Below are 19,610 nucleotides of genomic sequence, written 5' to 3'. Positions count from 1 at the left end.
AACTCTTGAGCTCAGGCGATTGTCCTCCTTGGCCTCCCAAAGTGCTGGGATTACAGGTGTGAGCCACCACGCCCCGCCGGGTCTGTATTTTTCAGGGTATTGTCATCCGCCCCCCTGTTAACAATGACTGAGCCTGCAGGGAATCCATACTGCTCCTCACCCCAAAACAGAGACGTGAAAGCTCCCAGCGCGCTCACCCCAGGTCGGCAGCCTCTGTTTCCAGAATGATGCTGTTGGTCTTGTTGTCGAGGACCACGTTGCTGATGTCACTGCCATAGAAGCTGGACCGGGGGGTGCTGACGCAGCTGGACAGGAGGGAGTGTGTGCCCGAGGACTGGTTGGAGCCGGGGATGTTCATGGGGGAAGGAGTCAGAGATCTCTGCCTGACGACCTGGTTGATGCTCCTCACGGTCTCAAAGACGCGCTTCTGGTGACTAGGGAGAAGGCACCACACCATGAGTGAGCCAACGTGGGGACGGCCCGGGAGTTTTACCTCCAGAACCATCCACTGAGGGGCCGAGAGGACACCCAGCCGTGTGCGTCCCTGCAGCCCACTACCCTGTGCCTGCCGTGTGTTTCTCAGGGTGTTGGCTGCCTCCGTCACAATGTGAAACTTGAGAGATTAAACACTCACTCAATCCAGGACTTGAACACCTGGTTGTACGCTAAGAGTGATGCTAGTGAAACCGCATTTCACATCCCTAAAGCTTAACCTGCAAATAAAAATCCTTCAGCATGACTTTTGTCCCCTGGGTTTCTCTTTTCACCGTCACCGGGATGCACGCCGCAGCAGGACGTGTTCACTGCTCAGCTCATCGCAGAGATTCAGCCGACACTTACAGAATGCATATCTGTCAAACATTCACAGAGGAAAAGCAAGACTTAAAGGGAGTCTTAAACCTCTATAAGGAGGTGGTAAATACTAGATTTGCCTATTTTTGGAAAGTGCTATTTTAGCAGAACCACACTGTGATGCCCATTTGTCCCCTTTTAAAGAGAAAAGGGCACGCATGTTTCTACAATGGCTACTTCTTTCTGGGCTGCAGAGGGTGTCGCACATAACGTGAAGTTTCCTTGGACGCTTGTCCCGCCCAGGGTCTCACTTAAGTTCTGTCCATGGAGTCTGGGTTCAGAGAAAACATAATGAAACCTGCTCCACAGGTTCCTTGCGAACACCTTGGGGCAGGCTAAGCACAGAGCTGCGTTAGGAAGAGAGACGGGGGAAGCTCATACCCCAGGTGTGTTCAGAAGGGGATGGAAGCCCTGCACAAAATCTCTACAAATCCTCTGAATCTCCTATTACATTGCTTTTAATTTTTTCAAAAATGCTTTCCACTGAAAGGAAAGATAAAAACGTGCAGCTGTGTCAAGATGAAGCTTGTGTGAAGAGAGATGGGAAACATGTATCTCCCTTTCTAGGACTTTCTGGAAGTTCAAAATTTGTTTTCAAAACCTAAGAAGAAGAGGAGCACAGGGGCTCACGGGCCAGTGACTCACATCTGTAATCCCAGCACTTTGGGGAGGCCAAGGCGGGAGGATCACTTGAGGCCAGGAGTTTGAGATCAGCCTGGGCAACATGGTGAAGCCCCATGTCTACAAAAGATTTTTAAAAATTAGCTGGAAGTGGTGGCATGCACCTGCAGTCCCAGCTACTCAAGAGGCTGAGGTAGCAGGATCACTTGTGCCCAGGAGTTCGAGGCTGCAGTGAGCTATGATCACACCACTGCACTCCAGCACGGGTAACAGAGACACTCCATGTCTAAAAAATAAATAAATAAAAATTAATACGAACAAAACCTAATCAGAGGAGCTGGGGGGATGCTGTCAGCTGTGTTCTATCATTTCCCTTGATCTGGACTGGGAAGGACAGGAGTCAGTCGGTGTTGGTACCCAGAACCCCAACGTCGCTAGGTTTTGACCACCACAGGTCCCGTTTGCCTCTGGGAAGCTTAGAACCGTAAACACTGTCTGGCCGTACGTGATGTCCGGAGACTCGGCCTCTTCCAGCTGCAGCTCCTTGCGCATCGTCCCCTCAATCTCCGCTGCCAAGGAGTCCTGGGAAAACCAGAAGACAAATGTCAGTGGGTGCCAGTTCAAATGCTCCGTCTCTGAGAGAGGCACGCAGCCAGGCGCGCCATGGAGAGTACACCGAGCCAGCAGAAGCCCACAGTCTCCCAAACGCAAGGCGAACAGCACTCTCTGCTTTCCGAGACCCTTGCTGAGCGTTCACCGGGCAGGTTCTGAGCATGGCGGTGCCACCAGGCACGGAGCGTACGCTGCCGACTCACGTACCGTTAGGTGTCTAAAGCAAACTCTCTGCTCCCTTGGCCAAGCCCCGGAGTTGCCAGGATGGCCACAAGGTGGGATGCGGAGCTTACGGGGGAAGGCGATGCATTCACAGTGATGGAGACAGGTGAATTTCCAAATACTTCTGAGCGAACCGTGAGATATGGCACCACAGCCCCCACACAGGCCACACAGGCCACACAGCCCACACAGAGCTACTGTCCCCCTCATCTACAGGGACTGTCACACTCCCTCCATGTCCAAGAGTTTGACAGAGAATAGACAAGTGCTTCCAGCTTCGGCTCCTAGGGAAGCCTTTCCCACCTCCAAAGGGCAGTCTGGTTCTGGGCTGGCGAGGTCTCACACGCATGGCCTGAGTCACACACACTGACATCTCCAGGTCTCCACTCTCATCCTCCCTGCCCTCCTGAAAGGGAAGTTCCTTTCCCCGCCAACTACCCACGGCCCGCCCACCTTTTAACAACCTGCCCAGGAAATGCAGGTTCCCGCTTCCACTAGGAATCCGCATTTCTTCAGAAGCAGACACCAAACATAGGACGTCTTTGCCACTTTCTTCCAACAGCTCACATATTTCTCTCTCCAGCTTTGTGGGGCAGGGAAAGGCACCAGCCAGGGGTGGCTAGTGAGCACATGAAATGTGGTGTGTGACTAACGACCTGAATTCGTAATTATATGTTAATTTAATTGATTTAAATTTGCATAGCCACGTGTGGCCAGTGGCTTCCCAGCAGATGGCGCCTGGGGCCTCCAGAGCATCCACCTCTGTGGCTTCACAGTCCACAGGGAAGCTCCCGTCCGGAGGCTGGAACCCAGTGAGGAGACGCCACAGGAGCCAGCAGGAAGCTCGATGAATAAAGGGCTGGCAGGCTTGCTCCCAATCCTTATTCACAAATGTGCATTTTGTTTTGTAATTACTACCCACAGATTGCAATTAAACATGATGTCTAGTAAGAGCTTCCCTAGGTGAGTCTGACATCTTTTAAGCCAGTCTATTTTTTAAATACTGTTATTCGCCATATAATTTACAAACAGAGAGGAAAGGGCCTTCATACACCTTAAGAAACATCAAGTGTCAAATTAATACAGTTGGCCCTCCGCATCTGTGGATTCCTCAGACTCAACTAATCTTGGATAGAAAATTTGGGGGTAAAAAAAAACCATAATAAAAATTTAAAAATCAGTACAGTATAATAACTATTTAGAGAGCATTTACAATGTATGAGGTATTACCAGTAATCTGAGATGATTTTTTATATGTGGACGAGCATGCATACGTTGTAAGCAAACATGATGCTCTTTTACATCAGGGACTGAGGCACTGGAGGATTCTGGTATCTGCAGGGGGTCCTGGAACCAAGTGCCCTCAGATACAGAGAAATGACTAATTCCAAAGCCACACTGAGATGAAGCCACATGCAGGCTCTGTGACGTGTTTACGGCCATGACCCTCGCCCCTCCGGCAAAGCAGGCAAGTCTGTGGACCCCTTCTCAGAATAATATTTTTAGGCAAATAAAATTATGAGGATTATTAAAGAAGGCAGATATATATATATCAATATAACTGTGTGTGTGTGTGTGTGTGTGTGTGTGTGTGTGTGTGTGTCTTTGGGGGGGGGAGAGGGAGGGGAGAGAGGAGAGATCAGGACTGGTTATTGCTGTCATTTTGAAGCAGAGATCAGCATCTGGGGGGTGTGAGGCACCTGTAGCAACACCATAGGGCCCACCAAGGTGGCTCACGCCTGTAATCCCAACACTTTAGGAGGCTGAGGTGGGTGGATCACCTGAGGTCAGGAGTTCAAGACCTGCCTGTCCAACATGGTGAAACCCCGTCTCTACTAAAAATACAAAGGTTAGCCGGGCGTGGTGGTGGCAGCCTGTAGTCCCAGCTACTCAGGAGGCTGAGGCAGGAGAATCGCTTCAGCCCATGAGGCAGAGGTTGCAGTGAGCAGAGACTGCACGCACCACTGCACTCCAGCCTGGGTGACAGAGCAAGACTCTGTCTCAAAAAAGGAAAAAAAAAAGAAATGTGCTGTAAAAATACCTGTGATTTCTAATGATGACAAAGTCACAGGAGTGCTAATATCACTGTGGCATGGTGACCTTCATAAAGAAGAAAATATTGAGTACAACTAGGAACTAATTTCACAGGCCCCCCTCCCCCCGGATTCAGTCTGTGCATCCCAGATGAACTCCTGCTGTAAGGCAAGAGAACTGGGAACACAGTTGTGTAAAAACTGCTGCTCACTGTCCCATTCAACGACCAGAACAGCCGGGAGCAAGAGAGGCCGATCCCGGCAATGCGCACGCTGCCGTCTGCAGACCGCTTTAAATACCTTTAACGCGCAGTGTGCTGAAAAACACCCATCTTCAAAAACGGGGCTGTGCCAGGAGCTACAGAAAAAGGCAACACGTCATCTCAGCAAACACGAAAGCTGAGGATCCCTCAGAAGAAACCCAAGTGTAAGTTTCGAGTAGACTTTTCTCACGCAATAGTTTAGTTTTCAAAGAGAGGTCCATCCTTGAGAGTGGGGAAGGCAGCGGAGCGGCTCCTGGTGCCAGGAAACGTGAAGGTGCCCGGAGCTCACCGCACTGAGATGAGAAGCCAGGAGGGAGGGAACCCCGCCCGGCAAGGAGCCTGCAGCGCAGCGCGGGAGCCACCGCACTTACTGCCAGATCAGGGGACTGGGGGACTGAATATTCTCTGCTGTTTTTACTGAGATTCCTGGAATCACTGGATCGCCCATCTGGGCCTTAGAAAGTTGACTACGACTTTCTTGTTGGCTTCCCTGACAGGTCAGTGAAGTTTCCTGCCGGTGGGGTAGAAGGGTGGTGGCTGCTCCAGCCTGACTTTGATGCGTGGAAGCAAAGAAGAAAAAAACCATGATTTAGGGAAAGTGGGCCAGACAGCAAGGAGGGAGGAACAGGGGTTGGCAACAGGGGCCGAAGGGAAAGAGTGCCCAGGAAAGGCCGCGTTCAGAAGGGTCAGAATTTCACAGGCGTCCATGCAGCCATCCACTCCTAGCTCACTCGGAGGAGTGTCTCTCGAAAGCTCTTCTCTCCTCAGAGAGCATTTAGCTTTCATCAAACCATGGAAACAGAGCCTGAACGGACAGGAGTTCTTCAGGCCATCAGATCCATCTAAACGTGATGTCTATTAAATGTCTACAATTCTACAACGTACCAAGCGCTGGGCTAGGTACAGAGTATTAAAGAGGAAGGGGGAAAAGTTACAAAGAAGACAGGGTCCCCACCTTCCAGCGGCTTTAGTCTGATAGAAGAGGACATGAGGAAGCTCATTCCCCTAGAACACTTCTCACAGGGCAGTGATCAGCCACGGTGTTCAGCCCCGGGCTGCCCGATTGCCACAAGGAGAGCAGCCTCCTGGAAAATGCCCTTGTCAGTCGTGTTCCCCCCTGGCACATGAAGCAAATGAGGCCAGGGCTAAAAAATTAGACTGTAGTAAAATAATATGAAGAATGTAGCTGAGTGTATGGCTCACCCCTAGCATTTTGGGAGACTGAGGTGAGAGGATCACTTGAGGCCAGGAGTTCAAGAGCAGGCTGGACGACGGAGCGGGACCCTATCTCTATTTTTGAAAGAAAGAAAGGAGAGAGAGCAAGTGAGAGAGAGAATGTTGTCAGCCTAAGCACGGAGAGAAATCTGTTTTTCAGATCACAGATACTGCAATTCACCAAGAGAATGATTAATAAGCATACAAAGAATCAGCAGAACTGGAAGGGCACTTAAAAAATTCTGGAATGTACTTATGAGGCCAAAACAGCACACACTCCAATAAGGTCAGAAAAAACAAAACAAAAAAAGAACTCAGGAACAGGGTGAGTATCCCATATCCAGAATACCTGGGGCCAGTAGTGCTTGAGATTTGGGGATATTTCCAGGATTTACGCCAACTGAACATACCTAATCTGAAAATCTGAAATCCAAAATGCTCCAATGACCGTTTCCTTGAGCATCGTGTCAACGCTCAAGGAGCTCTGGATTGTGAAGCAGTTCGGATCCGAGGTGCTCCACCTGTGAGTCAGATCTTCCAGTCCCTGAGGTTCCTACTAAAGCCAGTTCCTGCGACACTTAGCTTTTAATGGCAGGAGCAGAAAAGATAACAGATTTAGAGGAATGGAAAAGAAAGGACCGACGTGTCTTACGTAGTTAAGAAATCACCAGTCAGACTCAAGCGTCCTTGATTCAGACTCAGATCTGAACTGAGCAACGAGAAGTCAGCTATAAACACCCAACTCCAGTGGCCGGAACGTCCCACACCGCTCCCATCGCCTGGGCCCCTGCCGTCCTCTGCTGGGAAGAAGGCACCACTCACCATGGGAAACAGACCCAGCGAGTGGTAACGCCGGGACGTGGTGCTGGGCACAGTCTTGTTCCGGAGGTTCTTCAGCTCCTCCTGCGCCTCGTGCAGCATCTCCATGCACTCGGCGTACTTGTCCTCCAGCTCACGCAGCTGCAGGCGGCAAAGACACAGAGGTCAGGGTCTCCTGGGCACCCAGGTGTGCACACATCTGCCCCTCCGAGGGCCGGAAAGACACCAACAGTCCCCAGCACGCGTGGAACCAGCTGCCCTGTGGGCTTGTGGCCTAATCACAGAATTTTCAAAGGCTTGCTTTTTCTCTGACTTGAGGCAAGCGTACAGACTCAGAAAACTTCTCAAACACCAACGGCGGGAAAATGAAATAAAACCAACTTCATGCAAAAGAAAAATCAAGACTACCCATGATGGCTTACATGTGTAATCTCAGCCCTTGCCCTTTGGGAGGGCAAGGCAGGCAGATTACTGCAGTCCAGGAGTTGAGAGTAGCCGGGGCAACATGGCAAAACCCCATCTTTACAAAAGAGCAAAAATTAGGTGGGTATATGGCCCACACCTGTAGTCCCAGACACTCAGGAAGATCACCTGAGCCTGGGGAGGGAGTGGCTGCAGTGAGCCATGGTCATGCCACTGTACTCCAGCCTGCGTGACATATGAGACCCTGTCTCAAAAAAAAAAAAAAAAAAAAAAGAAAAGAAAGAAAATTGTCACACCCATGTTTCAAGCCACAGCTGTGCGTGAGGTTCCTCTTCCAGAGTGCTCTGTGTGGCTCCGTGTCATTTCTCTGAACACGTTTTGGGCACCTGCATTTGCCAGGCTCAGCTGGTAGAGCCCACCCCACAGGTGCTCAGAACCAGCAACCGTGCCAGTGAGTACGGAATCAAGATGTGACTGGGTTGACTATCCCATGAATAAAAATGAAATGAAATTCAAATAAAAACGGTGGTTACGACGGACGGGACTGTTGCCATCGGGGAAGGCTGGCCCGCCTTCGCCGCAGTCAGAGGCGCTGCAGGAATGAGGGGAGCTCACCTCAGCCGTGAGCTGCCGCTGGGCGTCCTTCGCGGCCCCCAGATGCTGCACGAGCTCTTCATTTTCCACCGCGCACTAAGGCATGGCAAACACAGAACATTTTTTAAGACACTCAGATTGTCCAACTTCCCCCCTCATTAACCTCATCCACGATGCTCTCATCACTTTCTACGAGGACATGCTTATCTCATATTCAAGTTCTGTTTTTCATATGATTTTGAAGGTAAAGTCTTTCCCAGATCCACATTCATTCCCTATAGCCCTCCACCCCATCCCCCACGTCCAGAGCTCGCTGGAAGCACTTTACCCTACACTAAGAGCAAAGCCAATTTTGTTGCTCTTCTTAAATCTGAAGAGGAGTCTGCTCTACTGTAGAACATACCTAGTGCCCTGTGTGAAACAAACACTAGACTAGAGGATCCAGGAGTTAAACTCCAAAAGTCCATATTTACAGCATCTTTCTAACGAGTTCGAATAGTTTTGGGAGATAAGAGGTCACAACTGAGACTCGTTAGCCACTCAGGGTGATCAGTTTTATCCTGCTGAGCCCCCTGAGCTTTTCCTGCAGAGGGGCAACGCTAACTGCTAAGATTGAAAGGAAAGGGCGCTGTCTTCTGGAGTAAGCGTCTCTTTCCCACCTCAGCATGGCCACTGTAGCAGCCAGAGAAACAGAGAAGCCTTACAGCTTTGGCCTTTTTCTGCAGATCCACTATTTGTGACAATAAGTGTGTGATCTCCTCTTGCTGGCGGGCAGCATCTTCTGTCTTCTTGGCCAATTCCTCTGAGATACTAGCAATCTGGACATTGGCATCCCCTTTGACAAAGAAATGATCACAAGAGCATGTCAGAAAACCACACATGAAGACCCAGAGAGAAAAGTTTCTATGTGCTTTGCACAAGAAAAACCATGCTTATTATAAGACAGCTGGAGTGGAGAGGGTGCAGGAAGAAGGAACTCATAGTGACCATTTTCCCACATGGGGAAGCAAAGTAGCTTCTGCAGGGCTCAGAAAAAGCAACTCACCCCATTAGCTGTCACTCCGGGACTCAGCGTGGGGCCCCCAATCCCACCTTTTGTTCTGGGGACACCAAGGATGTGTCCCAGAACAAAGCATGGAGGCTCCGGGGGTCATATAGAAAGTGATGAGACATGAGTGCACCTGGCCAAATTCTTACATTCCACACGTGAGCAATCCATGAGACTAAACAGCCACCCGCGGCTGCGCCCAGTTCTGGAAAGGAACCTGCCTGCACAGCACAATCCCTTGGGGTTTCCAACCCATATTCAGAGTGAGCACTCATTCAGCTAGATTGGAACATGAGGTGTGTTTCATTTACTTAGTACTTTGCTGTAATGCAAGATACTTAGCGTTTTGATCTTTTGTCTTAACTCGTAGACTTAAAACGAAGAGGATGAGGGAAATATTTATTTGCAAAGGTGAGAACTCTGGCCTCAACTTCCACAAATCAAATTATTGGTTGTAAGCTGTCCTTCCACATTAGCAACACAGGTTTCTGTGAGTGGCCCTAACTTAGACATTAAAAAATTCCAATATTCCAGCCAGGCACAGCAGCTCACAATCCAGCACCTTGGGAGGCTAAGGGCGGGTGGATCTCCTGAGGTCAGGAGTTCAAGACCAGGCTGACCAACATGGTGAAACCCTGTCTCTACAAAAATACAGAAATTAGCCAGGCATCATGGCGGGTGCCTGTAAACTTGGGAGGCTGAAGTGACAGAATTGCTTGAACCCAGGAGGCAGAGGTTGCAGCGAGCTCAGGTCCTGCCGCTGGACCCTAGCCTGGGTAACAGAATGAGACTTTATCTCGAAATAATATTAATAATTCCAATATTCCAGTAGAAAGCCAAAATCAAATTTAAATAACCACCTCAGTAATAAACTGAGATAACGCACAGCTGGCAACTTAGCACCAAGTTGATTAATGGGGAGGGGTTGGCACACAAGGCTGGGGAGGCCTCTGGTTTAAGGGAAAATGCTGCTGAGCCGTAGGCTGGCAGGAAGCTGCCCTTCGGCAGGGCTGCTGCGAGGCTGTCACCACCACAGCGGATGCGGGGCAGCAAGTGGGGCGGGGCAGCGCTGTGTGCGGGGCGGGGCAGCGCTGTGGACGGGGCGGGGCAGCACTGTGGGCGGGGCGGGGCAGCGGGTGGGGCGGGGCAGCACTGTGGGCGGGGCGGGGCAGCAGGCGGGGAGGGGCAGCAGGCGGGGAGGGGCAGCAGGCGGGCGGGGCGGGGTAGCAGGCCGGGCGGGGCACCAAGTGGGGCGGGGCACCAAGTGGGGCGGGGCAGCAGGCGGGGCGGGGCAGCGAGGTTGCGGGGGAAGGCTGGGGCGGCGCGGTGGGCGGGGCGGGACTCACTCAGCTCCTTCACGCAGTCGTTGACCAGCTGCTGCTCCTTCTCCTCGTAGGTGATGGTCTCCGTCTTCAGCTGGCAGGCCTGCGGACGAGACCCAGGTCAGATGCCGCGCGTTCTCACCTGGCCAGGTGGGGCAGACACGGGCCGAGGCGTAAAGCCAGGGCTAACCTGGGTCTGGGCGGGAAGCCACCCTCTGCAGCCCCCCACGTGTCCCCCGTCGCACCCTCAGATACACATGGTCCGTCCGAGTTCCCCACTTAGTTAATGGCCGTGCGCTCACGCTGAGAACCAGCTTCACCATCCTATCCTGGCATCTGTTCCTATCTGCTCATTTGTGGCTGTCCCGGCTCTCACACATGGATGCTCTGTGGCCCTCACAGTGCCTGGGACACCACCCTGCCCACAGCAGGCACCCTAAGGACAACCACGTACGAATGGCAAACACCTGCTATGTGCCAGGCACCGAACCGTGAGGTTCCGAGTTGCACTTAAATCTGCTGTGTTCAAGTTTAGTAAGAACAAGGCTCAACACAAAAGCATTATGACGTAGAGGCACAAGAACCGTCCCGGGACTCTGGACAACTTGCCCTGGCTGCAAATCGTGGGATGACAGACATCTGAAGGCCAGGCACAGTGGCTCACACCTAGAACCCCAGCACTTCGGGAGGCCGAGGAGGGAGAACTGCTTGAGCCCAGGAGGCAGAGGAGGTTGCAGTGAGCCAAGATCACGCCACTGCACTCCAGCGTGGGTGACAGCGAGACCCCATCTCAAAAAAGGAAAGAAAGAGAGAGAGGGGAAGAAAGGAAGTGGGGGAGGGAGGGCCCCAGTTAGACAGAAGTGTCTGAGCCCTGGGTCCTGGCTCCAGAAAGACATTACACTGGGAGCGGAGGTAGGATAGCAGGAGTCTGTAGCTGGGATCAGATTCCCTCAGCTGGCTTTGGGTGAAGACTGACAGGGCTGAGTTCCTGGGCGCCTGGGGCTGGAGCATTTACCCGCGTCAGGTGCTGGAAGAGGCGGCACTGGACTGGGAATGGGGAGCAGGGGGCTGTTGCCTTGCTTGGCTGCTGGCTGGCAGAGGAAACCTGGGCAGCCTTCTTGGTCAGTCTGGGTTTACGTGACCCATCAGTGAACAAGGGGCTGGAAGAGGTGAGGTCCAAGAGAACAGGGTGTGCAGAAGAACATCTTGTTCAGGTGGGGCGTGAAGATCTCACCAAGGTGTGGGCAAGTTCCACAGACGGTCTGGACTATTCGAGGGGCTCCCAGGAGCCCAGGGCCAGCGTAGGTGGGCACACAGCTCCCACCTGACACAGGCCTGATAAACAGGCTGTACTTCGGCCAGAGGACAGAAACTTACCACTGATTAAGACAGATGGTACTAAATCTGCACGAATTGGTGCTTCTAGAGGGGGCAGTGGGTGGAGGCAGAAAACAGGCTTGGAGTCACAGACTTGCAAATGGTAGCTTTGTCATTTACTCACTCGAATGACCTTGGGTTATCAAAACACGTAGTAGCCTGGGGCCCACTGTTCCAATGAGAATCAGAGTAACCAGCTTTCAGCCCTGTTGTGAAGACTAAAAAAATGAGGCGGGCAAAAGCCCTGGCACAATCCCTTGGCAAAAAAAATAACAGCACGGGTCCCCGGTCGCCTCAGCTCAGGCTTTTTGACTTAATTAAGAAATATGGCTCTGCTGGGCGCAGTGGCTCACGCCTGTAATCCCAGCACTTTGTGAGGCCGAGGTGGGTGGATCACCTGAGGTCACGAGTTCAAGAGCAGCCTGACTAATATGGTGAAATCCCATCTCTACTAAAAATACAAAAATTAGCTGGGCGTGGTGGTGCCTGCCTAGAATCCCAGCTACTTGGGAGACTGAGACAGGAGAATTGCTTGAGCCCGGCGGGCAGAGATTACAGCAAACTGAGACTGCACCACTGTACTCCAGCCTGGGTGACAGAGTGAGACTCTATCTCAGAAAAGAAAAAAAAGAAACCTGGCTGTGAGCACCTGTGGGCCCTTTCCTTGAGTATCTGCTCTCTGGCAGCATGAAAGCAAGGCTGGGCTTCTCCACAGGAGCTGTGGTCAGAGCTGGGGCACACTGGGGACACCTCACTGCAGGGCCGACGGTGAAGGAGGGGTGTCCACTCTTCCCAGTCCCCTTGCTGTGTCATTCACCAGGTTCACCTGCCCCAGCCAGGGAGGCGTGTGCTGGGCTGGAAGGCAGTGCCCGGAGCATGGCAGAGGCACGTCCGCTGAGTGCCTGGCACAGCTCTTCACAGACTGCCACCTCTGAGGGCACTTAACCCTGGCTGACCTCGCCAGATAAGGCGAACGGGGCCACCTCCCTTTCAGCAGGGGCAGGGAGTGCACGTCACCTCAGATCGAAGTACAACGTTCTCCTCTTCAAGGTCTTTCAGCTTCTTTTGAAGAGAATCCAAATGAAAGTAATTCTGGACTGAGGACGACGACTCATTCCTCTTCAACCTGGGGGAGAAAGTACGATCACGATCTGGGCACACACGCTTCCTCCCAGCACCTGGGAAACCACGCGCAGACACAGGAGGGGCGTGCAGAAGGGCAGTGACCCACCAGACCACTCTCCCAGCCCCAGGAAGACAGCGCCCGGTGCACCGATTCAGACCCACAGCTCAACCCTGTATCCACAACCTGCCACGTCCCCTCGGAACTCAGGGCCACCAACTCTGTTTAAAGCCACGTCCCCTCGGAACTCAGGGCCACCAACTCTGTTTAAAGCCTACACTATTCCAGGATGTCTGGGAGTTTATTTGATACTCATAATGCATTTGTATATTCCAAGAACTCTTTTAAGTACTCTGTATGTTTCAACTCTATTAATGCTTATAACTCTGTGACCTAAGTTCTACTGCTATCTCCATTTCACAGCTGAAAACTCAAGTCACAGAGGTTGAGTAATCTAGCCCACAGCATGCAGCTAGTGAGGCCCAGAGCCAAGATGTGCAGCCAGCCTGCTGGGTGCTAGAGTTCACGCTCCCAACACAAGGCTCTGCAGACTCTGAGAGAAGACGCCGCACCTTCTGTCCCAAGGACGTGCCCCAGCACCTCTGGCTCCAGAACCCTGAATTCCCTCCAACAGCAGAGCCGAACCCATTGTCCACTAATGTGCCAGGGCACATCGATCTAAATTGACAAATAAGCAATAAGACCCAGGAAAAGGAAAACTAAAAACCTGTCCACCCAGTCCCACTTAAACAGTAACATGGATCTGTTTGAGGCGCTTGGAGACATTTGGCCCAGAGAAGGCTGGGCGCAGGTGACCCCCACTGCTGATGAAGGTGATCCGGTCTAGGTGACCCCAGGGACGTAACAACGGCCAGCCTGTGCTCTGGCCTCTGGAAACACAGCCCTCTGGTGACTTACGGGGTTGAGCATACAGACTCGGGCTCACTCTCCTCTGCCGCGCTGGTGTAGAACTGAAGCAACTCGTCCTTCATGGACAGCTCATGCCGGAGCTGAGACACCTGCATGGGCAGAGCCGGGGCCATCATTTGCTTCCCAAAGGTACCGCCATCCCAACCCACCTTCCAACACTTACCACTTGGTGACAGTATTTTCTTAAAATTCACCATTGAAAGTAAAAGCATTTAAACTGATTTTGTGCTGCTCAAAACAATAGGCTTTCATTTGATCTATTTAAAGGAAACACAATTACTTTTTGGCAGAAAGCTATCTGAATTTGTAATTTTTACTTTGGTACAAGGAACAGCAGAGAAGGGACTAGAATGACGCTTGGTGGCCGGGTGCTGTGGTTCATGCCTGTAATACCAGCATTTCTGGAGGCCGAGGTGGTGGGCGGATCATCTGAGGTCAGGAGTTCTAGAGCATCTTGACCAACATGGTGAAACCCCGACTCTACTAAAAATACAAAATTAGGCTGGGTGTGGTGGCTCACGCATGTAATCCCAGCACTTTGGGAGGCTGAGGCAGGTGGATCATTTGAGGTCAGGAGTTCAAGACCAGCCTGACCAAAACAGAGAAACCCCAATCTCTACTAAAAATACAAAGTTAGTCGGGAGTGGTGGACATGTCTGTAATCCCAGCTACTCAGGAGGCTGAGGCAGGAGAATCACTTAAACCCAGGAGGTGGAAGTTGCGGTGAGCCGAGATTGCGCCATTGCACTCCAGCCTGGTGATACGGCGAGACTCTGTCTCAAAAACAGAATGACGCTTGTGGGGGGTGAGACTGCCTGGGGCTTTGGATGCAGCCAGATGACCAGCTGGGCAAATGGCCAGAAAAATGGGTCATGTTAGGAAGGAGGAGGCCATTCATTCACTTCTGCCAGAGCCAAATCCCAGCTCCAAACAGGATCCTGGAGATGCCAGGTCTGCCTGGGCCAGCATAGGCAGCTTGCCAACCTCGCCCTCACGCTCAGATGACCACAGCCCACTCTGTGATACACCCTCATAAGGCTCCTGGCCGTGCCTGGCCAGACCTCGTTCTGTGTTCACTGCTCACTGGATAAGAATTTCAGACACAGCAAGAACAGAGGCAGCCATCAGGGAGGGCCGTATTGACTCTGCTGAGATGGCTTTGCAAACCACCCTGATTTGTACTTAACGTTTTCAAATAAAGTTCTACTGTAAAATTTTCCCTTTGCCCTTTCACTCTGCAGTACTGATGAACAGGAAACCAGTGCTAGAAAAAGAACCGCAATTATGTTTAAATTTTCTTGTTTGTCATGTGACCTAGGGTCTATGGTTTATTGCAACTTTTCTACATAACACAGTGAATTACAATGTCTTCCGTGGAGAAGACAATTTTATGTGCATAAAGGGTTTAGCTTCGACACCTAGACTGATAATTGAATAATATGCCAAAGGGAAAGATGTTAAGAGCTTTCAAATTCAAAGCTTTTCCAAGGGGAAAAGGCATTTCCGCTCCCAGAGGGTTGCATCCTCTGTGCCAGTGAGGCTTGTCCCAAGCAAGGACAGTAAAGTGAAGAAGCTGACGGGTGACCATTTGTGGGCTACTGGGTGGCAGGTCTCTCTGCTCAGAAGTGGCCGGGAGGGGGCCAGCCTGACCCAGCAAGCTTTCCCATTAGTCACATGGGAGGGAATCCAGGTCATGATGCTGGGGACAGGGAACGCAGGAATCACTCTAGTTCTAAAATACAACAATGTTCTCCCTTATTATATTTTAAAGAAAAGCTAGGATTAAAACTTTTCTATACACTGGCAACTATGCTTCATCATATTAAAACCATTGTTAAACCCAGACAGCAATGTACCGGGAATAGCTTTAACAAGAAAGAAGTTTGAAGGCATCTTAGGTACCAGAGCATCCGCTCCCACTAAGGAAGTTTCTGATAGAAAACAATGGAGAAGAGGCCAGGCACAGGGGCTCACGCCTGTGATCCCAGCCCTTTGGGAGACTGAGGCTGGTGGATCGCTTAAGCCCAGGAGTTTGAGACCAGCCTGGGCAACCCTTGGTGAAACCCTTCTCTACAAAAAAAACACAAGAATTAGCCGGGCGTGGTGGCACCTATCTGTGGTCCCAGCTACTCGGGAGGCTGAGGTGGGAGGATCGCTTGAATCCAGGAGGTGGAGACTACAGTGAACTGTGATCTTACCACTGCACGCCAGCCTGGGGGACAGAGTGAGACCTTGTCTCAAAAAAAAAAAAAAAAAAAAAGAAAAGAAAAGTGGGGAAAAGAAACAAAGAGGAGAGTTCTCACAGTTAAAATTCACTGTTAAAAGAACAGGGCGACAGAAAGGAAGCTCCGAAGGAGGGCATGGCTCTAAGCCTCTCGGCCATCCACTGGTCCATGTCCCTCCAGAAAACCAGCATCACTCCTCCTAAGCCAAGGCACCCTCAGATGCGCTAAAAGTTCCATGCCCTTCCTCTCACACTCACATCCACCAGCCAAGACTCACATCATGGTAATAAGAGGGGTCTGTCATGAAGGCAATAGGCATTTTTGTTTCGTTTTGTTTAACAGTACGAAATTATACTGTCACGATGACACGAGTCTCCACTTTCCTCTGTGTGCAGAGCTGACGTCCTCACAGGGCTCCTCTCCAGCTGCCCACAGGAAGCCCTGCTTGTTGGGGTGGTTGCCCGGGTGCCCTTCTGCCACACGTGAGGCGTCTGGATCAGCCAGGACTCTCCGAGGGCAAGGACTATGGCTGACCCAACACCGCACACAGGCGTGCGACTGAGGACTGTGCCCGCCCAACCTACCCGTCCTCACTGCTGGAGACAGAAAGGAGGCACGGGCAGAGCTGGAGCTGCAGGGGGCGGCTTTCAGGCCCTAGCTGCCCATCTCGGAGCAGACGGCTCTGGGCTCCGGCCATGGTCGTGCCCTCGGGAGGGACCTTCTAACTAGGACCCCGTTCAGCCGCTGCTTCAGCCATGCCCAGGGCCCCTGGGCCCTCCGCAAGCCTCGGCCGCTCTCACCTCCTCTCTGACGTGCTCCACCTGCTCCTCCAGCAGCTCGTTCCTCTCCGTGAGGGTCTTGTTCTTCTTCAACAACGACTGGCCAATGCGGGCGGCCAATTCTAAATCCCGCTCTTTCTGCGGAAGGAGAGAGGGAGAACAGGGGTTCAGAAGGCCTGTGTTTCCTGAAGGAGCCAGCGGTGCTCTGCGTCAAGTAGGAAAACAGGGGCATCTAGCAACACCAAGGAATTAATCATTCACATCCCCACTGGCATCTGATGCTTGTTAAAACAGGTGCAACCTCTGCCCACACCGTGTGCGAGAGCCACACGGACGTCACGCAGTAGAAGGGAGGCCTGAAAATGTAATGAAAAAAACAAAAGAAAAACGTGCTTCTCAAAACAGTTACATGCAACTGCTTTGTTACTGTGCAATCATGGGATAGTCTCTCCACCTGAGGGTTGGGCTACTGTATTGCTAGGGCCCAGCACAAGGAAACAGTAGCTATTTGTTCAGTGAATGAATGAATGAATGAATGAATATAGAAATTCTAAAACGCTCTTAGAATGAAGCCAAGAGCTGACCCAGGGAGGCAGCCTGTTTAGCACACATTAGGCTGGAATGCATTGAGTTCCTTATTTTTGCCTTATGGGAAACAAAAATGTTTAAAGTTACTCTGAAAAACAATGATGTGCTTTTTTGTTTTGTTTTGTTTTTTACTTAGAAAAGGTTACTCAAGCTTCATTAAGAAAAAAACAACTTCCGAAATGGAGCTATTATGCATAAAATGGCCATACCTCACAGACAAAAACATGCTTATGGCACAGAATTTACTGTTAGCTCAGCTGATGGCATCAGTTGGACACAGCAAGACTCTGTCTCAAAAAAAAAAAAAAAAACCAAAACCAAAAACAAAAAAAAACCAGAGGAAAATTGGGAGTGGCGTGTAAAGGCAGGCAGCGTCTGTGGGAAGCAAGACGTCCCCGATAGTGGACAGGCGCCATCAGCAAACGCAGACTTGGTGATTTGCTACCACTGTCTGATTCAACTTGGCTGTTGGCAAAGGGAGGAGAAGTCAGAAAAACGAAATCATTTTAGAAGTCTACGCTAATGACTGTTCATCTGCTTTGAAAGAAAGAATGGAACGTGTTCTTTGGGGCAGGAAAATTGCTGGGGAGGAGTCCTGGGCTCTGATCCAGCACCTGCTATTAACTTCCCACATGGTCCCAGGCAAAGTGCTTCTGCCTCACAGGATCAGGCACTACAGATTCTTCTTCTTTTTTTTTTTTTTTTTTTGAGACGGAGGCTCACTCTGCTGCCCAGGCTGGAGTACATGGCGCGATCTCAGCTCACTGCAACCCCCTCCTCTCAGGTTCAAGCAATTCTCCTGCCACGACCTCCTGAGTAGCTGGGATTACAGGTGCACAACACCCATGCCCAGCTAATTTTTGTATTTTTAGTAGAGACGGGGTTTCACCGCATTGGCCAGACTGGTCTCAAATCCTGACCTTAAGTGATTCGCCCTCCTTAGGCTCCCAAAGTGCTGGGATTACAAGCATAAGCTGCTGTGTCCAGACAACAGATTCATTTTTCAGGCCACAGGTTTCAAACCCATTAGTGGGTTGAGAAACCATCTTAGTGACAGCAACCAACCTTTTGTTTTAACTTCAATACAATGGCACAGAATGGAAAACACCAAAGTGCGTCGTATGTAATAAGAGTATTATTTAATGTTTAAACTGTTGTCTCGTCACGGATTTGCCTGTGTGAGTACCGGGTCACAGCCTAAGCTGTGTTTCTTACAGCAGGTACTAGTCACAGGTTCCGCTGCTCCAGACGAACCAGCCCTACCACACACTGGGAGAGTTTGGGTTCTCTATGTGAACGCGGTTCCCTCAACTGTTAGAGGGAGGTAAAGGGGCAGGCTAGCTGAGATATTCTAGAAAAACTCTTCTAGCCTTATGACTCATTGAGTTTTAGAATACGTAGAATAATCAACTTTTATTCCTAACTTCTTAGATATCCACCAAATTATTCCATGCAATAGTAACCACATCTCCCTTTGCAAAGCCCAGGAATTCCACTGAAGATGAGCATAGCGCTTGAGGTCTAAGACTGGATTCAACCACACTTCGGCTCCCTCTTGCAGAATGGCAGCCCTTCTCCTCCAGGCCTTCCACAGTCCCCAAAATGGCACTGCTGTCACCATAGTCACAGAAGCCAGCCAGGTATCACAGTTATAAAAAATGAGCCAGGTGCAGCAGCTCACGCCTGTAATCCCAACATTTTGGGATCACTTGAGGTCAGGAGGTGGAGGTCAGCCTGGCTAACGTGGCAAAAACCCCATCTCTACTAAAAATACAAAAATTAGCTGGGTGTGGTGGTGGGAGCCAGTAATCCCAGTGACTCGGGAGGCTGAGGCTAGAGAATCGCTTGAACCCAGGAGTCAGAGCTCACGGTGAGCCGACATCACCCCACTGCACTCCACCCTGGGTAAGAGAGGGAAAGTCTGTCTCAAAAAAAAAAAAACAAAAGAGCAACAAATTCCCCAACTCATTCCCACACCTTGTGCCTCCTCATTGTGATGCTTCCTTTCTGGAAACACAGTACATGTGGAGAGGGCTCATGAGTCTTCCCAATCAACTGAGATGCTCATCCCTGCACATTTATACACACTGCTCACAGTGTCTACTAAGAAGTTCCCTTGGCCGGGGACAGTGGTTCATGCCTGTAATCCCAGCACTTTGGAAGGCCAAGGCCAGAGGGTCTCCTGAGCACAGGAGCTCAAGACCAGCCTGAGCAACAGTGGAGACCCCATCTCAAGATACAAAATGGAAAGAAAGGTCCCTTATCTCATAGCCCTTTGCCGTGTCTCAGACTCAACTGTTGTGGAAAGGTCTCAAAGACTCGTGTGGGAGACTGCACAGAATTAAAGTCTCCAGGGGCTCACTCAAGACCAGCACCCAGCCCACGTGCTTTCAGCTGGATTTGGTTAAAACTGTAATACCAATGTTCACTTCCCTTTGGAAGTGTGGTCTCCATGACTCTACCAAATGTCTCATGTGAACACTCAGCAGGCACTGCGTCAGCGCTCCTCAGTTCACCACCTGTTCTGCGTTGCCTTCACGCACGCAGGCTGCCAAGTTCCAACA

The 19,610-nt window shown here is 51.0% G+C and overlaps 1 protein-coding gene across 16 annotated transcripts in view; it reads right to left on the bottom strand.

Annotated features, from left to right (window-relative positions):
* Positions 1–19,610, bottom strand: part of TRAK1 (trafficking kinesin protein 1) — a 200,862-nt gene that overhangs the window by 25,133 nt on the left and 156,119 nt on the right. For all 16 annotated transcript variants that reach the window (XM_074406084.1, XM_074406091.1, XM_074406087.1 and 13 more), the window contains 9 exons: positions 16,480–16,596; positions 13,443–13,543; positions 12,419–12,527; positions 10,049–10,127; positions 8,359–8,489; positions 7,676–7,750; positions 6,641–6,778; positions 1,979–2,055; positions 198–434 (listed from right to left, as the gene is read on the bottom strand). In XM_074406084.1, coding sequence (XP_074262185.1) covers positions 198–434; positions 1,979–2,055; positions 6,641–6,778; positions 7,676–7,750; positions 8,359–8,489; positions 10,049–10,127; positions 12,419–12,527; positions 13,443–13,543; positions 16,480–16,596 — 1,064 coding nt within the window. The remainder of the gene's footprint in view (positions 1–197; positions 435–1,978; positions 2,056–6,640; positions 6,779–7,675; positions 7,751–8,358; positions 8,490–10,048; positions 10,128–12,418; positions 12,528–13,442; positions 13,544–16,479; positions 16,597–19,610) is intronic.

This window comes from Saimiri boliviensis, chromosome 9 (assembly GCF_048565385.1).
Source record: "Saimiri boliviensis isolate mSaiBol1 chromosome 9, mSaiBol1.pri, whole genome shotgun sequence".
In the NCBI taxonomy this organism is placed as follows: domain Eukaryota; kingdom Metazoa; phylum Chordata; class Mammalia; order Primates; family Cebidae; genus Saimiri; species Saimiri boliviensis.
The sequence above is the reverse complement of the archived record's forward strand: the minus strand, read 5'-3'. Positions and strand labels throughout refer to the sequence as shown.